The sequence below is a fragment of the Lactuca virosa genome, chromosome 8, assembly GCF_052849685.1.
Source record: "Lactuca virosa cultivar CGN04683 chromosome 8, Lactuca_virosa_CGN04683_v6, whole genome shotgun sequence".
NCBI classification, from domain to species: domain Eukaryota; kingdom Viridiplantae; phylum Streptophyta; class Magnoliopsida; order Asterales; family Asteraceae; genus Lactuca; species Lactuca virosa.
Window position 1 is genome coordinate 51867851 of NC_136433.1, and position 9695 is coordinate 51877545.

Here is a 9695-nt window from a genome sequence, read left to right on the forward strand (position 1 = left end):
TGCATACCACAGGAATCATTTTTGCAGTTTTGTCTGATATAAATTACTAGAACCTATTATTATTATTATTATTATTATTATTATTATATGCTTTTAAAAACATATTTAAACATATAACAAATTTATTTGTTAATATTTAAACGTAATTGAATATATATATATATATATATATATATATATATATATATATATATATATATATATATATAAAGAATTTGGTTTTACAATAAAAATAAGTTTTAAAAATTGAAAAAAAAAAAACAAATTTTGTTTGATATAATCGATGCCTCCAAGTTCAACTAACAAACATATATCTTAGACCATCTACATCGATGGCTTGCAAATGGTTTGCAAGGCCAAGTAGGCCATTATTTTATGCCACATAGGAGTGTCTCTTTCAAAACTTGAAAGACTTGCAAAAGGATTATATTAGTATTTTAATCAAATAGCCATATCAAGATATTAAAAACAATTGAATTGATATATTATATTACCTTTATAATAAAATAATAATATCTAATCCATATGTCTTGCAAACATTATACGGGTCACCTTTACAAATATATTGCAAGACTACCACCGATGTGGTTGCTCTTAGTGTTTGGCCGTTGGTATTTTGAATCCGACAATAACAATTGATTTCTTGGTTTACTTTTTCTTTATTAGAGGAGAAAGGGAGAGAGATACGACACAAAGAGAAAAGAGATAAGACAGCTAGCGATTGAGCAATCGCCTTACATAGAAAATTGCTATAAGACACTCTGTTTAGAAAAGGAACCAAAGCTTATTTATCGAAGAAGTACGTACACACATGGACACGCGTCAGACACCAAAAACAAAAAGTAAACAGGGACACATGACTCGAACTGAAACTTAATTCCGAAAGTGGACACCGGTGACCGGATACACATAACCCACAAGTAGTAGAAGTTGATTTAACAGTGTTTAGTGCAGAAGCAACGACGACGGAATCCACGGCACTTTCCGGCATGAAATCCCTCATTCTTGCACACATTACCACAGTTGGTGCTGCTGACGCAGGTCCCCTTGAATTTGTGGCTCTGTGACTCACATGTCCTGGCTTCCACCATTACTGTACATATATATTATCTTGAATTAATAACCCATTAACTATATAATATCGCATCGTAGTTTGTAAGAATGATGAGATTAGAAGGATTACCATTGGCCATGAGACACAAGAGTACAAGCAACATGGTTGCAATCAGCTTCATGGAAGGCCTCATCTTCAGACACTGCTAGAAACTGAGAGAGAAGAGGAGAGAGAGAGAGGTGATGATGTGTATGCAGATGATACATGTGGGGGTGTTTATATAGAGTTTTTTTTTGTGAAGGATATACGGAATCCATCTTCTATTTTTTTCGAAAAAGTTGGTTCGGTGCTCGTCGACAATTAACTTTATAATAAATCTCATTAGTTTATAAAATGTTACTATAAGTTTAATCCTTCTTTTGTTTACATGGACGGTGGTGTTAATTCTTGGTAGAGTATATTATCCGACTTTCTTATGTTTTAACCTCAAGTTTTTAGGTCATTATATTGTATTATGTAAAAAAAATTAATTATTGTGTTCTTATCAGTCACCGATAAATTATAATAAAGTGTTCTCAGTTTATATTTAATCTTAACATTTACGTCTTAATTTGCGTTTAGCTGCAATTTTTTTTGTTTCCCATTTGCTATTATGTTTTGGATTTTTTTTCTTTTTCATTTTTAGTCTTTGGCTAGTCACCAATAAATGTTTTAAAAACATAACAACTTAAAATGACAAAGAAATAACCCTTGAAGACAAGAGTCAAAGTTGTTACTTCTTCTTATGGGCTAGGCGAGTTAGTTAGTGAGCCAAGAACTCTCTTTGTTATGGAATAAAAACCTATTACGTTGTGTATGTCATCATAGTTCGAAGCAACATGTTATCTATTGTTATACAGTATAATAAGTATATTTATCAACGTATAATGTCCCAATATAAAATTAATTTGAAACTTCATGTTATAACAACAAATTATGAAAGTATAATGTTATTTCTTGCATTTAACCCTTAAAATTATACGTGTTGTTATATCATTTCTTTGGTTCTCTCACAAATATGTTATTAGAAATAATCAATTGTTTATTAGATGAATTAAGAATGTATTAATGGCTTGGAGATTTGCATGTCACATTGTTTATTAGATATCTCAAGTTCGAGACTTACCATATGTGTTTTTTCTTCATTTTAAAATACATGTATACACTAAAGTAATGGTAAATGTGGAACAAAATAACTAATCTATTACGTTTTAAAATACCGACTGGTAACCGGCCAATGGTTAATATATATTTTTTTTCAAAAGTAATTGCAGATGGGGAACAAAAATAATAGACTCGTTAAGACGTGAATGTGGAACTAAATGCAAACCAAGAAATGTTTTTCATGTCAGCCAAACCGACACATCATCGTAATGTTGGTGACCAGTAAATGACCCAAAAATAAAAAGATTTTTCAAAATATAATGGCACATAAAAATAATTGATAAAACCTTATAAATAATGTTTTTTTTTATATTAATCTATTTTCAATTCAAATATTGTTATATGTAGACCCACATAATAAATGACAAAAAGCTACATAAAAAGTATATATTTTGAATTCAGTATGATAAATTAATCGGTTTGAAATATCTTCGAAGACTACATATGTTTACTATTTTTAGGACGACTTTATCCTTAACGAGATAATAATATAGATGTAAGAGTTTTTCTAACAAGATGAGAGGATTTTATAGGCAATATTTTAAAAACTGTTTTGATGATCGGTTTTCGATTCAACCGTTAAAATACATTTGTCAGTGATGTGAGTCGGCCTTTGAGTTGTATACGTTGTGGATATGGTTATCCACTTGAACTATTCAATTTGCTTTGAAAATGTGTTGTTTTTAAAGGCTCAAGTGAAATCCAATTATTCAAGTCCATTAAACCAGTTCAAACGATTTTTTATTGGTTCTATCACATCGGTTCAATTCGTTTTTGAAGAAACTGTATGGTTCAATCCGGTTTAGAAATTCACATCACACGAATCTCATGTTATCTTTTATTGAGTTGCATATTATTTTATTTTACGAATTTCACAATATGATTAATTGTCATTGCAAATTTAATGCATGTAATATGAGTGTCGAGTCACATTGAAATAAGATTTCATAAATGATAACATTTTTTGAAAAATGCATGTAAGTGTCGAGTCACATTGAATAATATATTTTTGGCTCTTTAGACTATATCATTACTCCAACGTAAAGTTAAAGTTTATTAAACTTCATATCGTTCAAAAAAATGTTGTATTATTAACCATTTTTAGAAAAATTCAAAACACTCAAATAAATTTGTTATCGATATATTTATAATTGGAAATATTAATTGAAAATTCATCACGATAACTTCAATATCCTACTAAAAATAGCCTTTGGAAATATGAAATATTTACTTAGATGAAGTGCGATGTGACAACTCAACAGATATCAATACCACTTGTGGGGGGGCCATGGCAATGTTGCTTTTCTACTATTATAATTGATTTGATTTTTTTTTATTTAAATATGTAACTTTTTATAAAAAAAATTCAGATTTATTATTTAATTTTAAATTGTTATCAATAACAAGTAATCAAAAGCTTAGATTTAATATTCATAGGAAAAAGTATTGTTTTATACGTTCTATATGAATATGAATATTTGAACAAAGTTAAGTTCTTTACACGAGTTATGTGGTGGAGAATAAAGGGTTGTCTGCAACTTTTCCACACCGGTTCTGGTATTCATTCAGTCGTTTGTCAGAGTACGAATTTACAAAATGGTCCTTTGTTAAAAATGAGTAGTGATATTCACCCTAAGGTTAAGCTAGTGTACCTATCTTTCACATTTCCTAGTTTTCTTTTTATTTTAGCATCATTTTTCTTTCACTCTTATTATTTAAAACTCAGAAGTTGGTGATGGTTTCTGTGTCGCGTAATTCATGGGCAATTGGGCATATATACATACACTTCTTCCTTAATATGGGGTTCAATATCATGAAGATATAAAAGCATCCTCATCTTGCAATATTTTATTATGTCGTATAACGCAATCATACATTAAATCTTTTGTTATGTTCAATGAGATTATCCATATCGGATGTTGTATTATGCTCCAACGAGAGTTTAGAACGCCAAAAAGCCCAATCGACATCCTTCATGCTATTTCTTGTGTCGGTTCTGGAATGGTTCATGTGTCGATGCTGATTTTCCAGTTCTTGAACCCGTTGGACTAGTACAACATTCGTTTCGTATGCTACAAGTTGTTGAAGCAGTATCGAAAAACTTTCTACTTTGATACCCTGACTTCGGGGGACTGTATCTCATTCAATATGGAACCAAAAATGATGAACTTATAGCCTAAATTTAAGTATAAACTATAAAGTACATGTTGGAGAAGTTTCATGTCAATCTAATTTTAAACGAATAAGTTATGTAATTTTTAAAAGTTTCACAAATTACACATAAAAGTTGAATAGCTTAAAAACTTTCAACTTTGATACCCTTACTTCCGGGGAATGTAACAAAGTCAATATGTAGCCAAAAATGATGTAATTATAGCCTATGTTAAAAGTACAAACTATAAAATACACGTTGAAAAAGATCTTATGTCAATCTCACTTCGAACAAATAAGTTTATCTAATTTTAAAAAGTTTTACAGATTACACAAAAAAAACTGGCTCATAATATATATATATATATATATATATATATATATATATATATATATATATATATATTGGCAATTTATATATATCAATGTAGATATTCTTTTCTTTGTATTAATTATTTAATTTTAATATTTTACCCAAATATAATTAAAAAAAAACTATTAACTTATAGTTACCAACATAATTTCTTATGAAAATAAATCTTTTTGTTAAAACAAGATCAAGTAATACAAATTCAAATCAAGCTTAAGACAAAAACGTAACGAAGAAGCTATGAATATTTAGTGGTAATAATCATTTTTCTTATAGTTAAAGAGTTTTTATTTTTATCATTATCACTATAAATAAATATTAAGAAATTGATAGAGACGTCTTTTTTTAGACCTTAAAAGTGATTTTTCTAAAAAGACGATTTGACGTCTGTGTGTTCTTCACTTCTTCTAAAAAGCAAAGTCTTAAAATAAAACGTTACTTCCCCATAAACAAAAGATCCTAGGAAGAGCACCTTAATCATTTTACCAATATAGGACGTAACGGGGAAAAAATAAACAATCCCCAAGTAACAAAAAACCCTATCTCGAAGAAACCATAAATTCAAAATAGTTATCTGGATTAAAAAATTAAAATAAAAAAGCTACATTTGGATCTATAAAAAATGGATATAGATTTAAGCAATGTCAAGAAATAGGCTTTCGTTGTAAGACCAAATCATCAGCTGAATAATAATCTGCAATCAGCCGATACATATACGATGGGTTGTGCCCTCCACTGCCAAAAAAAAAATAATAATAATAAATAGATAAGTTTACATTATGGAACAAATTTTTATATTATATGTAAATACAATATATAGTTTCAACTCTATCCTACACATCATGTTAAACGAAACAAGTGGAATGAATCATTCCATTCCTTTGCTGATTCCACCATAAAGGAATGGAATGGGTCATTCAAGTTCAACCATCTAGTTTGTTATCAATAACTAGAAAACTAAAATTAAACTGATGGATAAAGAAAAAATGTTGTTTTTTTTTAAATAAACTTTAATCAAATACAAGTGAACTTACGTGTCTGTAATAAATAGAGTGACAAGCTGAGGTGGCACATAGTCAAATGCAGGATTCACAACATGAAGAGGGAATCCAATTCCAGTGGCGGAATCCATGCAATCAGAGAACTCTCCAAAATCCAGTAAATCAGATGGAGACTTCAATTCATTCAATAACACCTCTGGTTTGTGGGGATACAAAGGGCACAACTGTCATTACACACCAAAACAGTTCAAACAAACAAACAACCAATCATACGTTGCATACGTGTTGTCAATTCTTAACAAGTTATTAGATTTAATGTAATTGTAGTTTACATTTTTGGTCCCTGAGTATAGCTGATTTTGGCAATTTTGGCACCAAAAAGTTCTCTTGCAAAGAATTGGTGTACATGTGGGGGTTTTGTGACTATACTACCCTTTATTTAACTCTTTTATATTATTTTAATTATTTATCTTGTAGTTGCATTATTATTGAAATCAGGTAGATTAAATAACAAATAGTTATAAAATACAGAAACGGGTAATATTGTCATTTTACTTAGAAGGGAACAAAAAAACGTTACAAAAACTTCAAATGAGGACCAAAATTGCAAAAGAAAACTTTTTGGGACCAGAAATGCAAAAGAAAACTTTTTGGAAGCAAAATCACAAAATAAAACTTTTTAGGGCCAAAATAGCAAAAGAAAACTTTTTGGGACCAAAATTGCAAAAATATCAGCAATACTCAGGGACCAAAATGGAAATTTACACTTATGAATTAAATAACAAAAATTATAAAAGAAAAATCAGAAAAAGGGTAATATAGTCATTTTACTTGGAAGAGTACCAAAAACATTACAAACACTTCAAATAAAGACCAAAATTGCAAAAGAAAACCTTTTGGGACCAAATTTGCAAACAAAAATCAGCAATATTTGAGGACCAAAAATTTAATCTATTCTGAAATTTATAATCATAAAAATTATAAAACATTTTACCTTATGGATGCCAGCAAGAACAACAAAAGGAACAGCATGTCTTTGAGCTGCAAGTGCAACCATACTTAATCCAACAGGTGCAATCACTCCACCATTTGCCATCACAGCGTGGGCCCCAACAATAACCTATTTATTACCAATTTCAAAACCAGGGTCAAAATGGTAAATTGGCAGATTATTTGTTGTTTGTTACTTGATTCGTTGCATACCATGTTTACACGTGAAATCATTGCAAAAACAGCGGAATCAGTGATTACTGTTGTTTGTAGTCCTCTACTAATCAATTCATTTGCAAGAATATGTCCTTCATACCTATTTAAAGAATAAGATGAGGGGCAAAATAGTCATTATACTTTGGACTTAACATCCTTTTTAGACAATGTCCAAGCCAGGGACCTAAAGTGCAATGAAACTACACTTTAGGGACCAACCATGCAAAAAATGTAACATCAGGACTTTTGAAAGAGCACAGGGACGAAAGATGTAACTTAGTCTAGACTTTAGAATATATTGCATTTTTGGTCCCTGGGTTTAGCAGTTTTTTCGTTTTTGGTTTCTAAAGGAATCAGTTTGCAATTTTGGTTAATGTTTCATAATGATTTTGACCATTTTGCCCTTGGGCCAAAACTAAAAAGAATAGTGTACCACATGGACCAAAATGGTCATTTTAAATATATTAACAGCTGGGTAGGTAGGATTAACGATTCAGGGGCCAAAACTGTTATGAAACATTAAATTAAGGACAATATTTGCAAACAGATTTCTTTAGGGACCAAAAGCGAAAAAAATCAGATAAACTCAGGGACCAAAAATGTAACTTACTTTTTGCTCTAAAAAAGAAAGTAGCATACAGACCTTGGAGCACCCTCTGCTACAAAAACACGAAATGATCTCTTCTTCTCCTTTGCAGCACAAAGAAATTCAATGACAGTTCTTGAACTTCCTAAGGTCAAAATAACTTCACTGCAAATAATTGTTTTTTCATTTAATATATTGACTATTAATATTTAATATTATATTAACAACTTTTGGGAAGAGGGGTTTAGAGAGAAATGAGAATACTTATGGTGAATATGCTCGACTGCTTGCTCAGCAATCTCTTCATGACAGGTGGCAATATCTTGAATCAGATCATTCACAGTCTCGATAACATTGTGCTTTAGCTTTCGACTTCTTGAATTTTTATCAGTCGCTGTAGTGTAATAAAATCAAGTCATGAGAAATTTCATAAGCTTTACATTTAAATATCAAAAAGAACTAACATTTGGTTTTTTCTTCAGAATCATCTGCAGAAGAGTTGGAGTGAAGAACAGCTGCAGAATGAGGTACACCCTCTAGAAGGGTCTGCAATGATGGAGCTCTCAGAGCATTTCTAGCAGCAGCAGCAACAGCAGCAGCTGATAAAACTGGATAATCGTCTTGTTCAACGTCATTCTCATCATCACTAATGGCTGATAAGCTTAATCCACCAATGACAGATGTCGTGAGTGAAAGATCTTCCTCCCTGATTATATGTAGAACACGCCTCGCTATATTACCAACAGCGAGTTCTGGAACCGAATTCAATCAAAGAATTTAGATAACAGAAGAAATAAGCATTCGACAATTTGTCAATACACAGAAAAAAAAACAAACTAACCCACTGGATTAGCAGCAACAAGCTGCTCTCCAATCGCCTTAATTGCATCGATAAGAGCCCCGGCTTGGTTTGTGCTTGGAAGACGCTGCTGCGATATCACACTACGGAGGAGTTCTGCGGTCAGCTTCGCTGTGGCCTTTGAGCCCTCAATCTGACTGCCCCCATCGTACAGAAACCATAAACAACATAAATAAACAGTAAATTCAAAACTTGACAAACAAAGGAAAGAATAATTAGCGCTCACCGTCTTTTGAGCTTGTTCAAGATATCATGAACCAGTGCATTTGTGTCCAGCATGATTACAATCAATATTACACTGGCAAAATGCGAAGCATGTGAGATTCTTGCAACAAAATTGTTCAAGGGAAAATGGTTAGGTTGGTGTGAATGAGCGTGAATGTGTAGTTGTAAGCGATATATGTTGTACTGTAGAAGGAAATTGGGGATTTTTATTTTAGGGCAAGAGAGATGGGGGAGAAGGTGGAAGTAACGGAATGGAGACGGATCATGGATCTATTCGGAGCGGAAGAGAATGAAACCTTAGGTTACGATCTTATTTTTGATTGTTTTTCAATAAATATAGGGATAATCATTTAAAAATATAATGTATTTTTTGATTTGTACACATTTAGTCATTAACTTTTATTTTCGTCCATATTTACCCCTTCAACTTGTTAAACTGTACAGATTTAATCCTTATGACCGGCTACTCCAGATTAGCCGGTAAAAATGACTTAATAGGGTAATATATTTCTCACTTTGTACACATTTAATCCTTAATATTTTTTTACACATTTAGTCTTTAATATACTTTTTTTGTACTCATTTAGTACTTATGAATGATTTATTTAGGTTTTTCTCACGACGTCTTACGTGGGATAGCCATATGGTGGTGAGATAGGTTGAGGTGGTCCTGTTATATGTTTTAGGCCAAGATACTTGGTGCGGGCAGGCTGTAAGGTGTAGGCACGGAGGCTCGAGAATAGCGGTTGGGTTAAGGCGGCATGACGACAAACCATGGGTATTCCAGTCTGATGACTGATTGCACATGTTGCATGTTGTCATTCCAGTCTGATAACTGATTAGGCCAAGGTATTTCAATCTGATGAGTGTGGGCTCGTTATGCATGATAATGCGTTTGTTGTATCGAGTATTTTGAGAAAAATTCACTAAACTTTGTGCTTACCAAGTTCTTTATGTTTTCGGGTTCTATCGTTGACCGTGGGAAGGCGAAGACATGATTGTACACACTCATCAACAGTATTGAGGATTCCGCGTTTTTC

At 31.7% G+C, this 9695-nt stretch overlaps 2 protein-coding genes across 2 annotated transcripts; both read right to left on the reverse strand.

The window, feature by feature from the left end:
- Positions 1 to 764: 764 nt before the first annotated feature.
- LOC145132413 (defensin SD2-like) lies at positions 765 to 1339 on the reverse strand. The gene is made up of 2 exons (XM_079067187.1): positions 1184 to 1339; positions 765 to 1093 (listed from the first exon to the last, which is right to left on the reverse strand). The coding sequence occupies exons 1-2, from the start codon at positions 1245 to 1247 to the stop codon at positions 936 to 938; spliced, it is 222 nt and encodes a 73-aa protein (XP_078923313.1). The 5' UTR covers positions 1248 to 1339; the 3' UTR covers positions 765 to 935.
- Positions 1340 to 5200: 3861 nt separating this feature from the next.
- Positions 5201 to 8949, reverse strand: LOC145134952 (uncharacterized). Its single transcript, XM_079069755.1, has 9 exons — positions 8657 to 8949; positions 8413 to 8567; positions 8036 to 8323; positions 7836 to 7965; positions 7629 to 7736; positions 6983 to 7085; positions 6774 to 6899; positions 5813 to 6003; positions 5201 to 5513 (listed from the first exon to the last, which is right to left on the reverse strand). Exons 1-9 carry the CDS (start codon positions 8707 to 8709, stop codon positions 5423 to 5425), a joined length of 1245 nt encoding a protein of 414 aa, XP_078925881.1. The 5' UTR covers positions 8710 to 8949; the 3' UTR covers positions 5201 to 5422.
- Between the last annotated feature and the right edge of the window lie 746 nt (positions 8950 to 9695).

Coding starts and splice junctions, on each gene's coding strand:
- LOC145132413 (XM_079067187.1), bottom strand. CDS start 1,247: ATGAGGCCTTCCATGAAGCTGATTGCAACCATGTTGCTTGTACTCTTG. Junction 1,094..1,183: donor CTTGTGTCTCATGGCCAATG/GTAATCCTTCTA, acceptor ATATATGTACAG/TAATGGTGGAAGCCAGGACA.
- LOC145134952 (XM_079069755.1), bottom strand. CDS start 8,709: ATGCTGGACACAAATGCACTGGTTCATGATATCTTGAACAAGCTCAAA. Junction 7,737..7,835: donor GTCGAGCATATTCACCATAA/GTATTCTCATTT, acceptor AATTATTTGCAG/TGAAGTTATTTTGACCTTAG. Junction 6,900..6,982: donor TGATTTCACGTGTAAACATG/GTATGCAACGAA, acceptor GGTAATAAATAG/GTTATTGTTGGGGCCCACGC.